This window comes from Macaca thibetana, chromosome 14 (genome assembly GCF_024542745.1).
Source record: "Macaca thibetana thibetana isolate TM-01 chromosome 14, ASM2454274v1, whole genome shotgun sequence".
Taxonomy (NCBI): Eukaryota; Metazoa; Chordata; class Mammalia; order Primates; family Cercopithecidae; genus Macaca; species Macaca thibetana.
In genome coordinates, this window is record NC_065591.1 from 121,280,568 (window position 1) to 121,305,059 (window position 24,492).

The 24,492-nt window shown below is 42.5% G+C and overlaps 2 protein-coding genes across 5 annotated transcripts in view; one reads left to right on the forward strand and one right to left on the reverse strand.

The window, feature by feature from the left end:
- Nucleotides 1–24,492, forward strand: part of APLP2 (amyloid beta precursor like protein 2) — a 726,249-nt gene that overhangs the window by 518,055 nt on the left and 183,702 nt on the right. The gene's annotated exons all lie outside the window — the stretch shown is intronic.
- Nucleotides 1–24,492, reverse strand: part of PRDM10 (PR/SET domain 10) — a 100,711-nt gene that overhangs the window by 22,936 nt on the left and 53,283 nt on the right. For all 4 annotated transcript variants that reach the window (XR_007719161.1, XM_050755938.1, XM_050755937.1 and 1 more), the window contains exons 5-13: nt 22,467–22,692; nt 20,759–21,000; nt 18,750–18,953; nt 13,940–14,012; nt 11,754–11,871; nt 8,665–8,794; nt 7,931–8,173; nt 1,726–2,073; nt 138–293 (exon numbers count right to left, since the gene is read on the reverse strand). Coding sequence is in view for 3 of the 4 variants with exons in the window: in XM_050755938.1 (XP_050611895.1) it covers nt 138–293; nt 1,726–2,073; nt 7,931–8,173; nt 8,665–8,794; nt 11,754–11,871; nt 13,940–14,012; nt 18,750–18,953; nt 20,759–21,000; nt 22,467–22,692 (1,740 nt within the window). In the remaining variant the exon portion in view is untranslated. The remainder of the gene's footprint in view (nt 1–137; nt 294–1,725; nt 2,074–7,930; nt 8,174–8,664; nt 8,795–11,753; nt 11,872–13,939; nt 14,013–18,749; nt 18,954–20,758; nt 21,001–22,466; nt 22,693–24,492) is intronic.

A 24,492-nucleotide genomic window follows, 5' to 3' on the forward strand; every position in this document is an offset into this window, starting at 1 on the left:
CAAGGCCCAAAGTGCATCTCAGGTCCAGTTCATCAGAAGTGGGTGAAAAACTGATGAACTGAACAGGCATTTACCCTCAGCTTGCTATAATTCCAGTGGCCACGAGAACCACCTTGGGCTGTGTCTTGGTGTCATACCTTAAATTGCTTCCCACAGGTGGAACACAGGAAGTCTTTGCGGTCCGAATGCCGGAGCATGTGGAGTCGCAGTTTATCGGGGCGACAGAAGGCCTTGTCACACTCTGTGCACTGGTAGATCTTTTCTGAGTGGAAGCTGCGCACGTGTTTTTTCACCTGGCAGTAAAAACCATGGGAAAACTCAGGGGACACAGGCACCAAAGGAAATGACCAAAGGCAGCTTGTGAACGCTAGAGGGAGCCAAATGCATTACCATGGGTTTTCATCAACCCCCGCCGAGGAATCCAATCAGATGTGATAATTGGCCTCAATAACACATACTGTCCCTGTCACAAAGAAACAAAACAAGTATCCAGAAAGCCTCAGAAATCCTAACCTCCCCAACAACTTGAAACATGAGAGAGAGAGAGGAGGGAGAGTGCTTGCTTGGAGCCCATTTTTTAAAGATAAAAAGTAAAAGTTCCTTGGGTTTAAATGAATCTTGCTAAAAAGGATCTACAGGAAGACAAAAACCAGTTCTTCCTTACTTTTCTCCAGCTTTAATCTGCATAAAAGCAATTTAGCCCCTTTTGATGCTTTTACATCTTCTTATAAAATCAAGTTCTGAAGAATTAAAGACATGAATGAGTGGATACAGAAGACATTACCGGTTTATGAGAGCAACATGACGCTGGCGCCATTTCTCAACTGGGACTTACTTCCCTTACTTTTAGACAAATAAAGGAATAGGGCTTCTGAACTCTCTTAGCCACATATATCCAACGAAGAAGAGCTGACGAAGGAAGCTAAGTAGTGAGTCCTATCAAACTATTCCTATAAGACAGTTTGCTTCATTATTTTTGGAGTTTCTTTTGCCATTAAATTATGCCTTAAAGCAACCTTTCTACTAGTTTGTGTGAAGTGAGAAAATCTCCAAGACTCTCAACACTAGCAGAACTAAAAGTAAATCCTCGTCTTCTTTTCCTTTGGTAATTGAAAAGGTGTATTTTTAGAAAATGTTTCATTATTCACTGACAGGCATAGGAAAATCTTATCATGTAAAGTCCAAATGAAATCATGAGTATTCTGAAATTTATCTTCACCCATTTTGCTCCAACAAAGAATACACTACAGGGGAGGAGGCGGTGGGTTCTTGATACAAAAGTATATTATAGACCAACTTTCTCTTTGTTTCCTTCCAAAACGCATGGCCTTGGTTAAAGCAAGCAGGAAACCACAGTAGTAGTAGGGATGTTCCCAGCCCCTCAGAAATGGGAGTATGTCTTCTACAGGCTCTGTATATTTTATAAGCAATAGATATTTACATGGATTATGAAAGATTTTTTAAAAATTATAACAGATCTGGGTGTTTATTACTTGTAATATAACTGAAACACTTTAATGTCAATGTCTGATCTGGACAATTAAGGGTCATAATGATCTTTTGTTTATAAAAGTAGTTTGATTGAAGAAATATTGTTCTCAATTGTAAAGTTGTTTCAAAGAAGGGATGAAAATGCAGGTGCTGGGCAGTCTCGGTTTTCCAAAAATCGAAGTTTCTTTTACCAAAAGAAGGAAGCAGACAGGAATCTCAGTAGTAGACACTCACCTGGATAAAATCTGGGAACCGTTTCTTACAAGTTGGGCAGGTGAAGTAGCCATCATTGATATGAATGGCCACATGATCTTTCAACAAATCAAGGCGGTCAAAGGATTCTGGGCAAAAAATGCAAGAGTAAGTCTTCTGGTCTGAGTGGAGCTTCATGTGGCTCTCCAAGGACGCGCTGCTGATGAAGCCCTTGTTACAGAGGTCACAGGTCAGTGGGCAGTTCCCCTCCCGCCCATGGAAGCGCAAGTGCTGGTCCAGTTTGTCCTTTTCCCGGAAGGCCTTCCCACACTGCAAGCATTTAAAAGGCCGGAAGGACTTCCGAATAAACAGATGCTGAAGAGCTGCATTCTGAAAGACACACACAAATGTGATCATTTAGTGATGAAATTAAGAGTGCAACTGGATCACACTTTTACAGAGAAAGAGAGGACGATCTCTGCAATCACAGACTTCCCATAGAAGTTCAACTCTAGGACACACACAGTTGAAAGATTTTTCTGGTGAAGACACTGAAAATGAAGCCATCCTCAAAGAAGTTCATCTTGAAAAGACGAAACGTTTTTGTGTTTTGTTTTACATCTATGTATGTGGGTTTTCTTTTGAAAGGGTTTAAGTAACACAAAAAAAGTGTTCCCAATAGAAGACTTGTATAATAAAACAAATCCCACACTGGAACAGGATAAAAATGGAAGATTTGGAGGAAAAGACTTAGGGTAAGTCACACATGCAGGAATCAGGCTGGAGCAAGTCAGCCAAATGTTACTTGTTGAAATCCATGAGAAAAAGAATTTGAAGCTTGATTAAAACGTTTAGGGGAAAAAAAAGACAATAAAAAGAATTGAAGGGTAGTCCTTGCCAGTGGCAGGGTGGAGAAGGAAATGGATACCAGGCATCTTTTGGGGGTGATAGATACCAGGTTTCTTTTGGGGGTGATGAAAGTGTTCTGGAATTAGAGAGTGGTGAAGATTGCACAACTTCAGAATATTCTAAAAACCACTTTAAAGGGTAAATTTTATGCCATGAGAATTATAGATCTCAATTCAAGAAAAAGAACTGAAAAGGATTCAGATTTATGTGAATGAGACATGAGCACACGTCATAAATGGAATATAAGCATTTCATCACTTTCTACTTAGAAAACAGAAGATAAGGTCCCAGCATAGCTAGTTAGTTCTACTGGTTAGAATGCCATGCTAACAAAGTTAAGCTCATCACACTGTTCCCTGCCTAGACCAGGCAATTCTGCTGTTTGTTTTCAGGCACAGATTGCACTTGTAATGCTGATTAGCCATCTTGTAAATTCATGCAGTTGTTATAGGGAACCCAAGTGGGAGAGCATGGGTACTCGGTGCAAACCCATCACCACTACTGGGAAAACTACTCATGCTCTGCTGAGAGCAGATCGACAAAATCATCTCTCACACGGAGAATGCAGAATCAATCAATCTTTCAGTTACGCTTATAATGAAGATTCATTCATGAGTTCCTCAAAACACTGAGGGAACGCTCTAGATTGCTACAAGGCAGGGGTGGGGGGTGGGGGAATCTTTCAAGTATGTCTGTGAATGGCTGAGCCTATGTAGCTATAAACGAACAGTAATTGAAGGATTAATGGAGATCTTAGTGCGATTTGTGTAATGAAGAAAGTGCAGTGAACAATGCTTACACTCTTAACTTCAAATTACTTGTAAGCATCAACTTTTAAACTAAATTTAATGTGAAATCATCATGTGAGGAAAACAAAATACTTTTGATTCAGTGAAATTTCTAGACATAATTACTATGTAACACGAAATTTCCTTCTCAGGGCTTCCCTAACAGGGCTAGGAGAAAGATTTTTAAGCTGCTACCTAATCACTTATGTTGAGTAGATAAACAGCAATTCTGTTGTCTTCTTCAGCTCATGGGGCTGCCTCAGGGGATGTGTCATACTTTATTCTCCTTTATATCCAGATTCCTTAATAAGCTGCTTAGCTTATAGGAAGTCTTCAAAAGTAGTTTGAGAATCAGTGAAATATATTTCATATGAAACTAAAAAAAATGATTTCAAGGATTTTTCTATAGCATCTGCAGAGATTTTTAAGAATAGGTCTTTCTTGGCTGGGCACGGTGGCCCACACCTGTAATCCCAGCATTTCAGGAGGCCGAGGCGGACAGATCACCTGAGGTCAGGAGCTTGAGACCAGCTTGGCCAACGTGGTAAAACCCTGTCTCTACCAAAAATTCAAAAATTAGCCAGGCGTGTTAGCAGTCACCTGTAACCCCAGGGCTGTAAACCCAGCTGCTTGGGAGGCTGAAGCAGGAGAATCACTTGAACCTGGGAGGTGGAGGTTGCAGTGGACTCTGTCTCAAAAAAAAAAAAAGCATAGTTTTGTTCTCAAATCAGCCACAGGGCTTGCTTTCACATCTGTGCACAGTTCAGCAGCCACCTCATCTTTTTACTCCATCTGGATCCTAATTTTACATAAAAGCTTTACTATTTTGTCTACTTTCAAAACTTTACAGAAATACTGCAGATGAACCAATACTATTCTGAGGTTCAAAGGTACAAGATTTAGAGCACTTTTGCCATGTAGGAATCTTTTCCTTTATCTACGTTCACTGAAGTGTCCAAGAACAGACACAATGCACATTGATTGTGGTCCCGCTGAGGATGCCATTTCTCCTCAGGTGCCAAATCCAGAACTCAGTTTTGTTTTGATCCATTATGCTAATCGGTCTTCTGTCATTTCTGATTAGCGCGAGTACCTTCAGACACTTGATTTAAACTGAGCCACCACCTGGCTCCACTTTCTTGGCTCTATTGACAAACCTTATCATCTTTTCAATTTCCATGGAGCCCTGAACATTGTCTATACTCAAGTAGATTATATTTCTCTGATCTAATGATACTAATAGAATCGTTACAAGGTCGTAAAAATGCTGAAACTGTTCCCATCCCTTGACCCATTTGCAGGCCATTTCTGTTCTAAGGTGTCTTCTGTAGCTCAGAGCCACAGCCCGTACACATTTCTAGAAGAAATCATGAAAAATGTTGGAAAGAGCACATAGATCCACTCTAGTTCTTCTGCTTCCTGAGTTCATCAGGCAATCCACCACACTATAAATATATATCAGCTACTCTAGGGATACCAAAATCATATTGTTGCTAAACTCTGTGATTTGGGATTCAACTCACATTGCAGTGAATTCTGAGACAACGGATTATTTGTAGACAAAGATTATAAAATGTTTCTAAAGTTTAGGGGGTTTTTTGGTTTGTTTTTTAGAGATGGAGTCTTGCTACATCACCCAGTCTGGAGTGCTGTGGCATGATCATAGCTAACCGCAGCCTTGACCTCCTGGACTCAAGCACTCCTCCCACCTCAGCCTCCAGGGTAGCTGAGACTTATAAGTATATGCCACCATGCCTGACTAAAATGCTTCTAAAGTTTGATATTAATAGCTAAAAGAACCTAAATTATTAATCAATTTTCATACTAATTTAATCCTGACACAAAAAGGAAATCAAACAATCATATTTGTCGATTTGGGGTTTGGGGGGCTTTTTTTTTTTGAGACAGGGTCTCACTCCATCACTCAGGCTGGAGTGCAGTGGCACGATCACAGCTCCCTGCAGCCTCAACTTCCCAGGCTCAGAGGATTCTCTCATCTCAGCCTCCCGAGTAGCTGAGACTACAGGTGCGTGCCACCGTGTCCAGCTATTTTTTGTATTTTTTTTTTTTAGTAGAGACAGGGTTTCACCACATTGCCCAGGTTGGTCTCAAACTCCTGGGCTCAAGCAATCCACCTGCCTCAGCTTCCCAAAGTGCTGAGATTATAGGCGTGAGCCACCATGCCTGGCAGTTTTGGGGTCTTTTAAACAACTTTCCTTTGGACAATTGTCTGCCCACTTTCAAAGCCTTTGGTTGGCCATCCCTGCCCAACTCAGCTCACTCTGCACTGTCCTTCCAGTGCACCCTTGCTAGGGCCAGGCTCATGTCTGCACTGTCCGAACCACAGCAAGAACCTCCTGTGTCTGGGCCTGTGATCCTAAAGCTATCATTCTTTGAAACAGTCTACCTTCCTCCTCTCTCTCTTTCAAGGGCTGGTCTAAGTCTCACCTCAGCCAGGAATTATCCCGACTCCTCTATTTTACTTCGACTTTTCACTCTTCCAAGTTATACTTTCACATTTAACACCTAACCGTAAACTCCCCTACATTAGTACTGATTTCCTACTTAGACTGCAAGCTCAAGTGAAAATTCTATTGTGTACCCAGCACAGTGCCAAATAGACAGTTAGAACTCAACAGAAGTTATTCCAATGGTTTTAGCGCTGGAAGGGACCTTGGAGATCACTTAGTCCTACCCTTCATTTTGTATATGAGGAACCTGCAGCCCACAATTTATTCATTGATCTATTTACAATTAAATTATCATTATTTCATTAATTTGCATTTACTGTAGCAACCAAATTGTGGTTTCCACCAGGATTTAGTAAGTACAGGTTGCAAAGAACAGCAGGTCAGGCAAACACTTAAGTAACATTCTGTTATGTGAAACACAGGAAACAAACCTACCTGCAGCTCCAACTGAGCAGGCAGCATTAGAGGAGAGAAAAATAGTTACATTACCAATTGGATTGGAAGACTTCCCTTCAGTTGGTCATTACCAATCTGGATAGAAAAGATGAAAAAATACATAGCCCTGCTTTTTAGAATGTGTGAGAGAAAAAAAAAAAACAAAATAGCTCAACTAAGACTGACCTCCAAAAACCAAATACATATGGCTTTTGCTTTGCCACAAGGAACCTTGTACCAAAACCAGTAACCCTGCTCATTCAAAAATGCAAGTACAACTACGGCTGGACTGTGTTTGTGCATCTACAACTTCACTGCATGTGTGGGCTTCGGGTTTTTTTCCTTCCAAAAAACAAAAAAGAAATCTAGCAAGCATTTCTCTGGACTTAGTAAAAAAAATCAGAATGGCAGAGCAGAAAATATAGTAACTGAGCAAGAGAAAGAAGTGCAGATCAGGAACTAAAGGGGAATGACGGATGGGATGACATTAATTCATAGCTTTTTTTCCTTGCTGTCCTATATTTCTGTATGTTGATATACTCTTGTGAAATAATATACAGTGAGCTGAGAGTTTTATATGTTTTGATTACAGGGCCCTCATAAAGGCTGTTTAGCCTCAGAGTTCTTAGAGCCCTTCAAAGCTATCAAATGTTTAAATGTGTTTTTACATTGACTACAAATGTTTAAATGTGTTTTTACATGAAGGCACGGACTAGACTATTTTTCAAGGTCCCTTCTAGCCTATAGGCAAATAAGAAGACCAAAAGAAACATACACTGAAACAATCATGCATGTAGAAATTATACAGCCTAGGAAGTTACACAAAATGTCTCTTTCATCTACTGGAAAGTACCAGTAAGTCTTTATGCACTCAGCTGCCACAAACATGGGTTTTAAGTCATTGGTTTTTATCAGCACAGACACTTATCATCCCACAAAGCCATATTGTTTTCCACCGAATCCCCTGCAGTTCCTAACTCAGACTCAAATGCTATTTGTGAGATCAGAGAAAACGCATCTGAACTGCAAGTCAGGAAAGCCCTGCAGCCACATGGCCTGAGGCCAAGACGCAAGTCACGTGGCTCAGACACGTCACGTGGCTCAGGCACTGCCTCTCTCCGACTGACAGCTTTGGCTCAAGCTATCCCCAGGTGTGTGAACTGTACCTGCCATATCAACTTGGACACAGATCACTTTACATTGATGAGTAATGACATTTGCCATTCTCCCCTGGGAAGGTGTAGATAAGCACATTTAGTTACCCAAAATTAACTTGAGAGCTATGATTAGGCACAAATTAGCCTGGTTTAAAATATAAATGATTATTATAACTAAATGTACTTATTTCTCCACTTCCAATCTGTGAATTGAGGGATGCAGAGAGCTAGTCCAGGAGCTGCCAACCTCTAGGCCTCTGTGTCATTACTAAATTGGTTGAATCTAGGACCAGCCATGCCAGCCTGCCATGGGGCACTGAGACATTGAGAAATAATGGGATCTTTCGAAATAATGGGATCGAGCACGTGACGGGCTAGATGCAAGATTTCAGAGTGGACGGTGAATAGGTTGGAAAACCACCAGAGAGCTGCTAGTGGGAGGAAGATCACCGGCAGGTGCAAGGAGCCGCCGGCTTTCCCCACTTACTCGGATGCGCTTGGCTCTGCGCATGTCGTCGGCTGTCAGCGTGCTCTGGGTGGGCACCACGCTCTCTTCATGCTGCGGCTGCAAATGCAGGGTGTGAGTTTCTGGTTCATGTTCCAGGGAAGACTGGGTTTCTTGTGGCAGCTGAGGGATTGGGATAGTGGTCTGTTCTGATTGATCCAGCCCATTCAGAGTGGCTGGTTCAGCCTCATCAAATTGCTCCTTTGTGGGAAAATGTAGCAAGTCCTGAAATTTGAAATAACCAGGAATAGAGATCAGTGCCAGAGGGACTGTCGGCTCAGATTTAGAATTGCTGCTTATTTAGGAATGACTAGATTCATAATACTCAGAAAAAATATTCTCCCTCTGGGAAAGTTAATTAGGTAACTATGCACAGAAGGCAAAAGCAGGATAGGTTCCAGACCACTTAACAAGGAAAAGACTGTGATCTGACTTTTCTGGAATATCAATAATTTTAATTGTTTAATTAAACAAAGTCCACCTCTACTAACTCTGGTCAATTTTATAGAGCGGCAAAGTTGGGTTTTTGTTGTAGGTAACACTTGAAAATACATTCTTTTCTGGCATTCTCCAATCATGCTTTAATTAACAGGCAGCAAGCTCTGATAGGAAAGGTCTACAAACATTGGGAAGGTCTTTGTACTTAGATCTTGTCAGGGATCTGGCGAGTCCTCCACACAAGCATCTAAGGAGGGCTCCTTCCCATCCCCCTGTACCTGTGTCCCATCGTCACTCTTTTCCCCATTTTCGCTGGTGATTTCCAGGCGGATAAATTTTGGAGGACGCCCTGGCCGTCGACCTGGACCAAATCGCCTCTTGCCTCGTCCCCTTCCTCTGCCTCTTGTTCTAGGGACAAGAGATTGGGTTACGGGTCGTCGTGGTTACATAATATTCCATAACAAGTAGTGACCTAAATGATTCTTACTAACCCCAGAGTATGATTCCTCTCACCTTATTACTTTCCCAGATTTTCTCCAATGGAAACAACTGTTTTACTAATATACACTTTCTGAATGTCTCATCCTTCCCCTCTATTACAGCTCAAAGATATGTCTTCAATTATTCTGAAGAAAAGAGCTATAAACATTCAAATCACTGACAATATTTTGCTTCTGAAATGATGTGAGAAAGGCAGACAGGACAGAACATGCTAAGCCTTCGAGTGTGTTCCCAGGAGATGTCATCTGAGACAAGATTCCCATTATTTCTCTTACTCCCCTGGCCTCGCGTCATATTCCTTCTAAGAAACGTGGCCAAATTCAAACAACTTTCTCGTTTTACTACAAGCCTCTGGGAGGTCGGAACAAATTTCTAATTCAATTGTTTCATAACATGCCTAGTAAACATCAATTAAATTTTACATCCCCTTTAATGGATTTTTTTTAATTAATTAATTATTTTTTTGAGACTAGGTCTTACTCTGCTACCCAGGCTGGAGTGCAGTGATGTAATCATGGCTTACTGCGGCCTCAACCACCTGGGCTCAAGCGATCCTCTAACCTCAGTGTCCCAAGTAGCTGGGACTACAGGCATGTACCACCACGCCCAGCTAATTTTAATTTTTTGTAGAGACAGGGTTTCACCATGTTGCCTGGGCTGGTCTAGAACTCAAGCAATCCTCCTTCTTGGGCCTCCCAAAGTGCTGGGATTACAGGTACGAGCCACCATGCCTGGTATGAATTGCCGGCAAACACAAATTCCTTAATAAAAGAGGCTTTAAAAAGTAGGTTATGAGAGCTGCTTTTAGAAGATATGTATGTGGAAAGCGTACAATGTCAATGAGATCAAATTTTATCCTTCCACTCATTTACTTAATAATTTAACAAATACTATATATTTTTTCCAGGAACTTTTAAAAGACTCTTCATGTTGGAATATTCTGAACCTAGGTAAACATAGAGAATAGCATGATAAGCCCAATGTACCCATAACCCAATTCCAACATTTTTCAACCCATGGTCAACCTTTTCCATCTATATCCCCACCACTTGCCCACATACATACCCAGTAGATGATCTGGAAGCAAATCCCAGGTATCTTTTCATCTCTAGATATTTTGGCATGTCTGTCTGAATCATAAGGACTCTTTATATATATATGAGCACAATACCATTATCACACCTAAGAAATACCTGATAGTTGCTGAGTATTATTATATCCAGTCAAAGTTTAAACCTTCCTAGTTATCCCAAGTTTCTCTTAACAGTTGGCTAACAAACGTATTACCTACTGTGTATCACATACTGTTTCTCAATGTGTGTTATGAGCACTTGGCAAAGCCACAATCCTGTGTAATCCAATTCCTGCCCGCTCTGCACCAGCATCCTTGCAGCTGAATGAAGCTAGGCACTAAGGACATCAGATTACACACAACAGATTTTACCCTCAGGGCTCTAGAAGAGGGAGGTGGCATATAAACCAAAAATCACAATATAAAATAAAAAGTGCTACAATAGAGCCACCAACAGAGTTTTGGAGATACCCAGGAGTGAGTGACTCAAATCTCACTGTGTCCACCCCCCCTTAGACATTTACCCCTGTGGTCACATTCTAGACCCTGTCACCCTTATAAGCCTCTTCACGCCAATCCCATGCACTGCCCACTCGGGCACTACCCTGGCTCTGTAGTTTACTCCCTCTGGTACAAGCACTCAGCAACCCTTCGGCCACGCAAGCATCTCCAGTCCAATCCTTCTGGTGCTCCTGTGCAGCTCTGCACCACTGCCTTGATGTTCTCTCCCCTTTTTCCACAGCACACACTCCAAGGTCATCCATGGGAACCACTCCCTTGTGCGTACTCTCAGTTCCCATCCACAGCTGCTCTGTTTTCTCAATGTGTGTTATGAGCACTTGGCAAAGCCACAACCCTGTGTAATCCAATTCCTGCCCGCTCTGCACCAGCATCCTTGCAGCTGAATGAAGCTGGAGAAAAACGCACAGTCATGCGAGTGGGTTCACTTCCATTTCATAACCATGAACCCCAAGTGGGCATTTAATGTAGTGGGCAATTGTATGGTACTTCCCTAGAACATTCACTTTCCCACTTACCTAACTACCATCTCACACGTCTCCTCTCTTTCCAAACCCTGGAAAAGCTGGCAACCCTACATCTGTCCCCCTGGCACGACCCTACTTCAAACCACCCTCATTCCGATCCCAAACTGTTGTGATAGATGCTAACAGGACTCCTTGTCTTCACTCTTACTCCAATATAAGCTGGTGGTTATTTTTTTCCAGGTGTTATTTTTATCCAAAATGGTTTTCAAAAAAATACAATCAACATCACAATACTCCCTGACCAAAACCCTCTAAAGACTTCTCATCACACTTGGAATAAAATCTAAATTTCTTACCATTTCCCATAAGGCCCTACCTGATCTGGCCCCTGCCCCCTTCATCCTATACAATTCTCCCCTCAGCTGTCTTTTTTATACAGTGGAATTAAACATATGACTTGGTTTAAGTAATCGTACTGCTGAAAAAAGTCTGAAAATCAGAGATCCGGATTATTTTAAAAGTAGGTGCTATCTCAAAAATTCCTATTTCAGAATCTCCAGTTAAGGGAGCTTTACCTAAGATGAAAGGATCTCCCATTGCTGGGTACTGGTTATGCTGGAAAAGATGGATAACAGTAAATGAGGAGCAGAGGGAAAAGGAGATGACAGGTAACACCGTTCCCTCAGTAGCCCACCTGGTTACCTGTCTACACATGACACTTGGAGACACTCATTAGCTAGTGGACAATACAGAAATGATTCTGAACCTTTATAAGCTCCGTCTGTGGGCCTTTCTCCCTCATACCTACCTGCTAAACACATCTAGTTTCTCATCATGAGAATTGAGATGCTGTTGCAACTGCTCCGAGCTTATAAATCGGCGGTTACATTCATAGCAGGGCCAGTTCTTCTCTTGCTCCCGAAGAACTACAGTCACAGAAGAGAAATCATGAAGGCTGATGATCAACAGACACCAATACAACTCAAATGCCTGCGATCCCCACCATTCTTATCTTGCTGCAGCCCAAAGCATTCATAGCTATACAGTATCTGCTATTTGCATGACTGTTTTGTTATCAAATCAAAAGCTAAAACTTGGCAGAGAGTTGCTTTTTAGGATCTTACTTTCTAATGCATCCATGCAAGGCATCAAAGGAACAAATACCCTCACATCACCCTCTCGCAGCCTCAAAACACGCACACGACTTCACCGCACCAAAAACACATGAGATGTTACAAAGATCTGTATTCAGATAGCCTAGTATTCAGACCCAGGTTTCATAATCTGAGGGTATGTTTTAGAACAAATAACTTAAAACTCAATGCCCAGTATAATCACTTCAGCAAAATGCTCAGAAGCACCCCCTAAGTTGAATATAGGCATACTCCATGACCCAGCAACTCCACGCCTAGACACATACCCAACAGAAATGTGCACATAGGTTCACTAAAAGACATGTCAGAATGCTCGCAGCAGCACTCTTCAAAATAGCCAAAATCAAGAAACAATCTTATTGTTTAATAAAGAATCTGCCTGGTCTTTTTCCCTAGTTGGTAACCTTTAAGTCACTGGAATTTCCTGAGTAATAGGAGTGTCTTTGTTATTCATGGTGTCCCACCCCACAAACATACCCAAATGTATTCTAATGAGATGCTTCAGAGCAGGGACAGGCCATGCAGGAAAGCTCAACCATGTAATTGGAGATGTGGGGCTTTGAGCCAGGGGTTATCGGCCTGACCTCATGGAAGGAGGAGGAGAAGGGGGAGCTGGCAGTCAAGCTTGATCACCCGGACAATGATTGAATCAGTTATGCCTGTGTCATGATGTCTCAATAAAAATGCTGGACACTGAAGCTCGGGTGAGCTTCTACGGTTGGGAATCATATATCAATGTACCAGGAGGGTGGCATGTCCTGAGGACATTTTGGGGCTTCCCAGACCTCACCATATGCATCTCTTCATTTGACTGGCCCTAATATATAAAAATCATACATTTTAATATATTAGATATATAGATCTTTACATTATAATAAATATAAAGGATTGTAACAAAATGGCCATCGTTAAGAACAGCTCTTTTCCGAGTTCTGTGAGTCATTCTTGTGAATTATCAAACCTGAGGAGGTACCGGGAACCTCCTAACCCGTAGCTAGTTGGTCTGGGGCTTGGGACCTCCAGAGCCTGCAGCTGGTGTCTGAAGTCTTGACTGCCCTGAGCCTGTGAAACTTGACCTAACTCTGGATAGTGTCAGAATTGCATTTCACAACCAAATCTACAGTAAAATGGAAAAATCAATTGTTTTATATTCATACACCAGAATACCAAATAACAACGAGAATAAATAAATTATAATTATATACACCAACATGGATGAATCTCACAAATACCATGTTGAGCAAAAGATGCCCAGGCACCAAAAGGGTACATATCACGTAATTCTATTACGCACAGTTCGATAACAAGCATATCTTATTGTGCGGTACTAGAAGTCAGGAAAGAGTACTTAGGAGTGAGTAGGAATTAGAAGGCAGCACAAAGAAACTTCTGGGGCACAGTAATGCTCTGTTTCTTGATCTGGGGGCAGGTTACATGGGTGTGTTCACTTTGTGAAAATTTAAGCTGTATACTTACAATGTGTGCAGCTTTCTGTATATAGATTATACTTCAGTGACGTTTGCATTAAAAACAAAGCCAATGCCTGCCTTGGTATATCCTCAGAGATGATAAAATCTGGATAGGAATCGTCCTCTGATCTAGGTTCTAATTTGGCATTTGGAAGTTTTCATTATATTAAATATTATTTTCCAGCACACATGAAAGAAATGTAAACGTCATTGTAATTTGACACTGAATTAGATGGAGATGTGTGTCTCCAAAAAACCTACTGGAATAGTTTCTGAAATATACCGAGACAAAAAATTAGAGGTTTCATAAAGATGTGATATATACAATTTAGAATTCATATAGAAAATGTAAAACATAAACGTCTAACCACCTTTCCTTTCTTCCTCAGAAATGTCATGAATTTTCTGGTTCACGAACTCAGCATAGGACGCGGCATACCACACCTGCAAGAAGCAAGTATATCATCAAGAACTGGGGACATCACCAGATGTTCCTCGCATGCTTACATTATTTCTCCTGCTTCCAGGAAACAATTCAGGCTTTTCCACAGCCCATTAACAAAGGAAAAAAAGATCACGCTGTGAGCTCCCCTTGCAATACCTTTCCAGCAGATCAGTCAGGAAGTTCATTTGCCAAGACATACTGCCTGTTTTTTCTTTTTCTTTTTCAGAAAATAGTTACTGTTACTAGAATAACTTCACAGGAATTATAATCATAGTCTCTTCAACTAAATAAAACAGCCTCCTCTGATTTCTTATCTATATTTAAACACCGGTTTTTACAGGGTTGTAGTTACAGTGGTTGCCACCAAACACCCCTTACTGGAGTCACCAATGACAACTTCAAAGGCAACCACCTTCTCCCGCCCACCCACTGGCTACTTCTGATCACTCTGTTTGCCTCTTTTTTTTCTCCCTAACTTCTACATATTGGTGTGGCTCAAAGCTTAGTTAGAGTGTACGGCCTTCTTATTTTGACTTCAGGTGGCCACTTTCATTTCCAACCAACTCTATGCTAATGACTCCCAGATTAATATCTCCATCCCAGACCCTCTTTCTCTGTTCTGAGTGTGTCTGACTGGATGTTTTGGATGTCTCACAAACAGATGAAACTTAGCATGTCCAGAATGGAATTCTCAATGCTTTCCAACTCACGCCCCCACCCATCTTCCCCATCTTGATGAATACCTTCCACCCAGCTGCTCAGACTTGAAACCAAAGGTGCCTTTGATTTCTCTGCTTGCTTCCATATGCCTTTAGCAAGGACTGCCGCTCCCTCAGGTGTTCTCCATCCCTACTTTTGCCACCCTGATGCATGTCAAGACCATTTCTTGCCTGGATGATCACTTGGCCTTCTGACTGGCCTCTCCTTTTCTCTGCAATCTACACAGTAGCCAGAGTGGTCTCAAATCCCAGTTACCCCAGTTGGATCATTACACATCATATACAGGCATCAAAATAGCACATGTATCCCAAAAATATGTACAACTAATATGTATCAATAAAAAGAACACACAATCAGATCTTGTCATGCAGGCAATGGCTTCTCATCTCATAGTAAACCTGAAATACTTGATAATCTCCAAAGGGCTCCACAATCTCCCCAACCTGGAAAAGCAACCTCAGCCCTTGTCAGTCCCCCTGACCCACACTTCAGTCAACAGGGCCTGCTTTCAGCTGCTCAAACATGCCCAAGTCCTTCACCACCCCAAGCATTCAGCCCTGCTGTTTCACCCTCACCCCTGCCATAACCCTCCGTAGTGCTGGCCCCATTCCATAGTTCTCAGCCTCAGCAGTGCCTCGTCAGCAAGGCCTTCCCTAACCATCACATCAAAATCGGTCCCTTCTTGTTACCTGCTCTTTCTGCACCATCTGTTCCACATCATGGAACTTACCCCATGAGTTATGATTTGCTTGTTTACATCTTTCTGTGCATTTCTGCTCTAGAATAAAAGTTCCCTGAACACAGGGAGCCAGTCTGTTTTCTAGGGTCTCAAACACAGTAAGAGTTCAATATATCAATTATCAAGTGAATTAATCATATATAATTTTATGGATTATTTTATATATATGGAAATATTTATAAAGACACTTTGTTTTTTACTGTGGAATAGACTACATAGTCTGTATTCTATAATTTAACTAACTATGCCCCTGTAGTTGTACTTTTAGATGGATTATCATTTTACTATTATAAATCCTACCCTAATCTATCAATTCCAAGGTGTATTTTTAAATATTTTCACAGGTCAGAAGTCAGGATGTGTTTCACACTCTAGGGCCTTCTACAGTCATGGCCACGATGGAGCGCTTGCTACCTGCCCACTGCTCCTGCACAAAGCTGGTCAAGCTCTTTGTACTGTTCTCACCTCATTCTGTTATAAGCCCACTGACACCTCATGAGTGGACACTTGCCAAGCAATGCAAACGAAGGCCAAAAAGCTCTGTCATTTCCCTGAGAACAAACACAAGAAATCTGAAAGCCATGCAAGGCTGGCGTGCGTCCTGCAGGGCTTCTCAGTAAGGCATCAGCTGTCAGAAACTTCCTACAGACTTGATCCGAAACCTCTCCACTTCCAAGGATATGTGATTCAATTGAGGAAAAAGGCACAGATGAGTTCAGTCAAATGGGAAAGCACAGTATCAAAACTTGCAGGAAGGTGATCAGTGGCTTGAGGCAACATCCCAGGGGCAACAGCAGAGCACTTATTTTTAAAATATTGCAGCTGCATCAACACTCTCGATGGCACAGAAGATGAGAGCATACAGAAAGGCTCCAACATCCACAATGAAGTCAAACAGTGATGCAGGAAAAAGAATGCAGACTCTGCACACAAAGCAGTTTATACCTCAACCAATTTATTTTGCTTCAGTGTGTCTTTTTATGAATGCACAAGTATGATATAATTTTAAAAATATGTCAAAATAAGTCTAAAATAGCTCCTTCTAACCATTTTTTATTTTTAAAAAGCACTATAATAGGTAGCATTTTTTTTCTTAATGATGCATAAAATAATAGTGTATCCTAAAGTCACTGGTATCTTAGAGTCAGTAAAATACAGTAGAGTCTAGTACTGTCTTCTTTTTATAACTATTTCCTCGGATTAATGTTCAATGATTAGATTTACCCAGCCAAGAACACTTTTGCTATATACTTCCAGAAATGTTTTATGAAATGCAATTCTACAATTAACATTCCTATTTTTAAACATTCACATTCATTGTACTGTATCCATTTATTTTTGCTAATTTAAACATAAATAGTAGCTCATAGTTATTTTGAGGGTTTTTTAAATTATTAACGTTGAAAATTTTTTTTGACTTTTTAAAGTTCCAGGGTATATGTGCAGGATGTGCAGGTTTGTTACACAGGTAAACATGTGCCATGGTGATCTGCTGGACCTATCAACCCATATGTAGGTATTAAGCCCAGAATGCATTCGCTATTTTTTCTGTTTTAAAACTTTTTTTTTTACTATTTGTTTCCTCCTCCAGATAGTCAACTCCTGACATTTGTTCATTTGTCCCTCTGGGGGTAGTGAGGTCTGTCAGTTTTCAAAGTTGAACTTTTTAATGTGTATTACAAATATTTCCCCCATTCTGTTGTTTCCTTTTTATTTGTTTTATGGTTGTTCATTAGACTGAACTATTATATTCTTATTTGTTTCTCTCCAACTTTATAGTTCTATCTACTGGTTTCAAGGAGGAAATCTCCCCTTCACAGTTAAAAAATATTCACCTCAGTTTCTTTTCTAATCAGGAATTTATTGGGATACATGGTATGAGATACAAATCTCCTTTTACATGTTTTCTTCAGGGTTAATGGATTCTCTAGCTGATGGTTTCAAAAACAGAGGCTCTGCATACCTTTTTAACAAAATCCAGGATTCTTTCTCCCTCAAAAGACGTATCCATTTCTAATTTGTACCATATGCAGGCACTGTGCAATTCAGTGTTTGTGGACTTACATGATCATTTCATTTTTCATTTATATCAGGAAGCTAAAGAGTATTTTGATCCCCTCTTGGCATGTTCTTAATATAAGTTTTATTTTAAAAAAGGAATTTTCATTTAGAATCATAGCAAAATTTTGTTATGTCATCAAGAATTATTATTTAGATAAATTTCAATAGTTATTACTCAAAAATATATTTCTGAAATCAGAAGTCAGCACACAGGATTCTTTGAGTGAAACATTCATACACAGAAAAAAATCTTGCTCATACATCTAAACATCTTGCCCATACATCTAAAAATCTGTTTCCCAACTATGGAGTGTGTAAATGAAGTTAACCCACATCTTTAATCACTTCGTCACAGATACAGACGCGTTCCTGTCAATGGTTTGACTTACAATTTTTTGACATTACGATGTTGCAAAAGTGAGACGCGCTCAGTAGAAATTGCCCGAGTGCCCGTACAGCCCTTCTGCTTTTCACTTTCAGTGTTCAATACATTATATGAGATAGTAAACACTTTATTATCAAAGAGGCACTGTGTTAGATCATTTTGCCCAACTGTAGGTTAATGCAAGTGTTCTGATTACATTTCAGGCAGTCCAGGCTGAGGTATGATATTCGTAGGTTGAGTGTATTAAGTACATTTTCAGTTTACAATATTTTCAATCACAATGGGGCTTATTGGGATCTAACTTCATCATCGGTAGAGGAGCATCTGTACCGGTCTACTCCCCAAAACAACTACCTCTTTACCCCGGACCTCATGCTTTCATATTGGCTCTGCACAATCTCCTGGTTCAAGCGATTCTCCTGCCTCAGCCTCACAAGTAGCTGGGATTACAGGCACCCGCCACCACGCTCGGCTAATTTTTGTATTTTTAGTAGAGACGGGGTTTTGCCATGTTGACCAGGCTAGTCTTGAACTCCAGACCTGAAGTGATCCAACTGCCTCAGCCTCCCAAAGTGCTGGGATTACAGGCGTGAGCCACCATGCCCGGCCTCACATAGGCCCTTTGATAAGCATAAAAGTCTATACTTTTCATCCTATTTGCAGGATTATGACAGTGTATACTACATGGTAGCTACTCAATAAGTATGTGAATAAGCAGGAAATGACTTTTTTTTAAAAAAAAAAAACCCACTTTAGGGAAATAAACTTGCAAAAAGCCCTAAACAATCACTCTTGCTAGCAAATAGCAGCACGGGTCTGGCAGCGCTGTACCTTCAGTTCCTGCTTGGGCTCCACATTTTTTATGGTTGTATAATACACATGGTGGCCATACTGGTAAGCCACCAGGTTCTGCTCCAGGTGATTCTGGGCTGGCCGCACAAACATCATCCAGTTACAAAGCGTCTCATCCGACAACTCAAACCATAGGTCCTCATGTAAATCCCTGTCTTTTCTGTCCCCTTTATCAAGAGAAACCTGTACGAAAAAAAGCCACACAAAAAACAAAACAAAACCTTCAATATGAGACACATTTTATAATGTCACAATACTCAAAGTATTGCTCCTGAAAGTAACCATACATCCTGGCTCTTCCCTTTGTATCTGCAAAAATCCTAGACCTATGACTGGCCAAATGTTAAAGGGAAAAGATACTTTCTGAAGCCTCAACTGTAGGAAAATTACCTGGCAAAATCTAAAAGTTAATCTAATTGCATAGCTTTAGCTAATATTTCACAAAACATGACCAAAAATGCTATAAATATGCCAGAAAATGCAAGCAAAATACTCTCTAGTTCATTACAATTTGCCTCCTTTTGGGGTTTCATTGCATTCATTTATAATAGGCAGCCCAGGGACAGGCATTTCTCTTTACAAAGTAATATTCTTGCTTGGAGGTTTTGAGAACACAAAGAAAACCTCCCGGCGACAGCAGATGACTTGTCAAAAAACGCATCCCAAATATTCACCCCTTCCCACTGCCCTTTCCTCGTTCTCTGGAGCGGTTACACGAAGCAAGGAGCAGAGAGGGCTGGACAGAAACACAAGGGTCAGCTGCAAAGAGATGACTATAAACATACTTCACCATACAGGGAGCTATTCTTTAACCAGAGTCTACAGGTCAGACCTGTTTCAAAGCTGGAAAGTGGGTTTCTTGCAAACATTACGGGCACACAACAGATTACATTAAGCCTACATAATTCTCTTTGCATTCCAGTCAAAATTATTTTAAATACAGCAAGCAAGCCCCTGTTATGGGCTGAACTGTGTCTTCCTCAAAATCCACGTTGAAGCCCTAACACCCAGTACCTCAGGCTGTGACTGCATTTGGGGACAGGACTTTTAAAAGGGTACTTAAGTTAAAATGAGGTCATTAGGGTGGGCCTTAATCCAAACAGGACTGGTCCTTATAAGAAGGGAAGATGGGCCAGGAGAGGTGGCTCAGGCCTGTAATCCTAGCACTTTGAGAGCCCAAGGCAGGAGGATCACTTGAGCTCAGGAGTTCAAGACCAACCTGTCTCCATAAAAAATACAAAAATTAGCCGGGCGCGGTGGCTCATGCCTGTAATCCCAGCACTTTGGGAGGCTGAGGTGGGTGGATCATGAGGTCGAGAGATCGAGACCATCCTGGCCAACATGGTGAAACCCCGTCTCTACTAAAAGTACCACAATTAGCTAGGCTTGGTGGCAGGCACCTGTAGTCCCAGCTACTTGGGAGGCTGAGGCAGGAGAATCACTTGAATCCAGGTGGCAGAAGTTGCAGTGAGCCAAGATCGTGCCACTGCACTTCAGCCTGGTGACAGAGTGAGACTCCATCTCAAAAAATAAATAAAATAAAATACAAACATTATAAATAAATTAGAAGGGGCAATTAGGACATGGATACACATACAAGCACCGAGGAAAGACTCTGTGAGGACATAGTGACAAGGTGGCTTTCTGCAAGCCAAGGAGGCCTCAGAGGAAACTAACCTCAAACTTCCAGCTTCCAGAACAGTGAGAAAATAAATGTCTGACGTTTGAGCCTCCCAGTCTGTGGTATTTTACTATGGCAACCCTAGAAAACTACTGTAGCCCCTCAGAATAACTCATCTAATGGTTTCAGGGACTAAAATTGTAATCTCCATCTCATTAGTGAGTTTCCATTTAACCAAATTAAGATAGAAAGAAGAATACTAGCGAACAACCGCTAAGGAACAGGAATAAGAGACTCAGCAGACAACGCAGTGCTCCTTGAAACACGGCTGAAGAACAGGAGTGAGGTGTGATAAAGCATAAATTACCTTGAGGTGAATATAACAGTCTTTCAGCTCCGAGCCCCTGACGAGAGGCCCCTCCACGGGGCCGAACTGGGTGCGCTTGGGGATGCGCCGCTTGGAGAACACGCCGCCCAGAAACCTGTCTATGTAGAGCACCAGGGGGAGGCTCGCCCTCGCACGGGTGAGCACCGGCCGGTTGGGGATCGGGTGCAAGGGGCCATGCTTTGGGCACACTGAAGAATGCGCGTTATTGCACTCTTCACACCCTGCAAAAGAGAGAGTCTTGAAGAAAAGTCCAATTCCTCGGTATAACTTGACGTGAGGTAAAAAATTCTGACCTGAAAAATTCCCATCTGCGTTTTCAAGCCAAAATGCAATGAACTCCTAATGGTGCTACCCGTTCAATGGTAATTCACTCTCTCTGGTAGACCAGTAGTCCCAGCTACACCTGTAGTCCCAGCTACTCGGGAGGCTGAGGCAGGAGAATCGCTTGAATCGGGGTGGCAGAGGTTGCAGTGTGCGGAGATTACAGGAAAAATCCTGTAATTCTCCTCTAACAGACAGAATTTGCTTATGCCTGCCACAAACAACCAGCAGGCCACGACTGACTTCTCTGCTGGAGAGGCCTTTGAATAGTGGCCACTACATTTACAAATCACATTTACAAATCAATTACAACAAGAGTAAAAAGAGCTTATCAGGCTAAATGTTGCACTATCTGATGAGACAAAAGAGGTGAATTTTATCGTATGCCAATAATCTCAATAAAACTTCCGCTGCCGAGGGGCTAGACTGCCTGAGCTGGAGTCCTGACCCTCAAAGTGTTGGCACAGCCCTGGGAAAGTTACCCACCTCATGGTAGGGCCATGGAGGGCAGGAAGGAGGCAGTAGACGCAGGGCACCCACGCCTGGGATAGAACGGCATTCTTAAAAGGCTAGCATGGAAGAGGCAAAGCAGCGAGGCAAACGTACTAAAGCTGCAGTGGCTGAAGAGCGCGGGATCGGGCACATCTACCATGGTGGTTTGGTAGCTGAAGCTCTGGTGTGAGAGACCTCGGCTCGGCTGCCTGATGCCCCTTCGTCCCTATGTGACCCTGAGCGAGTTTCCCAATCTTCTGAGCTTCAGTTCACTCATCAGTAAAATCAGAAAACGAAGGGCTTCAAAGGGCTTCAAAGCCCTTCAAAGGGCTGCAGTGAAGGCCAGGTGGGATGATGCAAGCAGAGAATGTGGCACAGTGGCTGCACACGGAAGGACCTGGTTCACGGGAGCTATGTTCACACACACACACACACACACACACACACAGGCAAACACAGACACACACACACACACACACACAGGCAAACACACACACACACACACACAGGCAAACACACACACACACACAGGCAAATACACACACACAGGCAAACACAGACACACACACACACACACACAGGCAAACACAGACACACACACACACACAGGCAAACACAGACACACACACACACAGGCAAACACAGACACACACACACACACACAGGCAAACACAGACACACACACACACACACAGGCAAACACAGACACACACACACACACACAGGCAAACACAGACACAGACACACACACACACACACAGGCAAACACACACACACACACACACACACAGGCAAACACAGACACACACACACACACACACACACACACACGACAGACACAGCTTCCCTAGGGGAGTCCAGTGCCCACACTTACATAAGTCGTGCGGGTCGAAGGGCCGGGGCGGGTCTGGCTCCCAGTCATCCAGATCTGTGTCCTCTCCGTCTTCTTCCTCATCTTCCTCAGTGTCCTCATCCTCATCCTCATCCTCTTCCTCTTTGGCCTCCAGTCTGCCTAGAGGGGTCTGCAGAGTTGCCAAAGGGTCGGAGCCATCCACACTCTCGATGGAAGGCAGCACCTGGTTATGCACTGGCAATGAGGCCTGGGCAAAAGGTGAAGGCACAGAGTAAGCAGACATGGACACCTGCTTTCGGTTCGCTGGTGCCCGCTGGCAGAAACAGGGCGCAAGCGCTGGGTGGAATCTAGTCTTCGTACCTGCTCCTTCCAGGCCCTGGAAAAATGACTTCCCTCCACAGGCTGTGAGGAAGCGCTGGCTTCCTTTTTGATCTGACTGCTCACAGCCTTTAACCCCCGCCCTCCCTCTGCCCCTTCGGTCCCACACCTGGGCAGGCTGCTAAGAAGGCTCAGGTGCTCCCTCCTTTGGCAGCGGGGGAGATTCAAAACTGGCAAGGCCCTGGCCACCTGCGCACTGACCCCACCCCTTAAACTCAGGAAAACCTGGTCTCCGCCGGCTCATTCAGGCCGTTTCACTCTGCTTGAGGGGCCTGCCCTGTCTCCCAGAGACTTCAGATAGGTAAGCAACAGACCGTTTCGGTGTGTGCACATGTGAGGCACCATCGGTTTCCACATCTGAACTAAACCTGGGGTGGGGGGTCCCTCTTGCCTTTCCAGAGTGGTCCCACCACAGTGGAGGGGGGACATGAGTTGACCTAACCTCAACCACTTGTCTTTTAAAACTCAACACGTCGTGCAACACATGGTTAACAAAGTTCAATAGCTCACAGCTCTCCTTTTCGACAGCTCGGGCAGACTGAGGTTTTTAAGTAAGAATAAAAGAGATGAGATGCCTGTTTGTTTCATCATGCTGAAGTCAGTCTCCTGCAAATAAGACACAGCTTGGGTCATGTATTAGGTTAATGCTCTCGTATCAAATATCCTGGCAGAAAATGGTACCTGAAAAAGTTCTCCTGCCTCCAATCTAAGTGTTATGGGATTATACACTGGCCTAGAATCCCTTTATTCAGTCTTGCTCCTCCTGACCAATTAGCACAAGGTCATACTCAAGCCATGTCCTAGTCAATAAATAAAGGAAGCTTTTAAAGATGCCACTCCCTTCATCTCATATGTTGTTTTCCTCACCTAGAATACTCTTTCCTCAGCAACCTTCTAAATCCTACCACATTCCAGTTTCCCAGTGAACCGCCTCTGATGCCTCCAGCCCTCCCTGAGTCTCCTCTGCTCTGAACTCCTGCAGCCCTTGGAGCCATAGAATCCCTCTTACAACAGCACTCAGCGTCTGCTTCCACACTTCATGACCTCACCAGGCAGCCTGAATCATTCTGGAATAGTTCTATGACATTTTCTGTGGAGCCCAGATCTTCCACGCTTTGGTCGGGGCCCAGGACTTTCCTCTGGAGGTCGGTAGAATAAGTGTAACCCTTCTGCCACAAGAATCAAATATCTGAAGGCCAAAAACCCCTAATTCATTCAGTCATTTCTCAAATGACCAAACTCCCAGCTCCCTGATCATCTTGTTGTCTTCATTTATTTTGCAGTGGATTCCGTATTTTTATTAATACAACATCAGGGTGCATTAGTGTTTACGCTGGCCACATTGTTCTACTGCAGACCCATCTTGAACCTGCAGGTAACTAAAATTCCTAAGTCCTTTTTTCCCTACATAGAATGCTATTAAACCATTTTTCCCCTCCCTCAGGACTTCAAGAGCTGATTTTTACTTAAATGGGGGATTTTGCATTTATCTCCAGTAAATTTCATTTCACTACTTTTATCTGTTCTTCCCGTCTGCCAAGATCTTTAGACTCTAGATCCAGACATCTCACACATTAACTATCCCTACAGCTTTGCATCCATTGCCAGACACCATCTATTTTGGTGATAAGTATGCGTTTTCACATGAGTCCATCTTGCCTCTCCAACT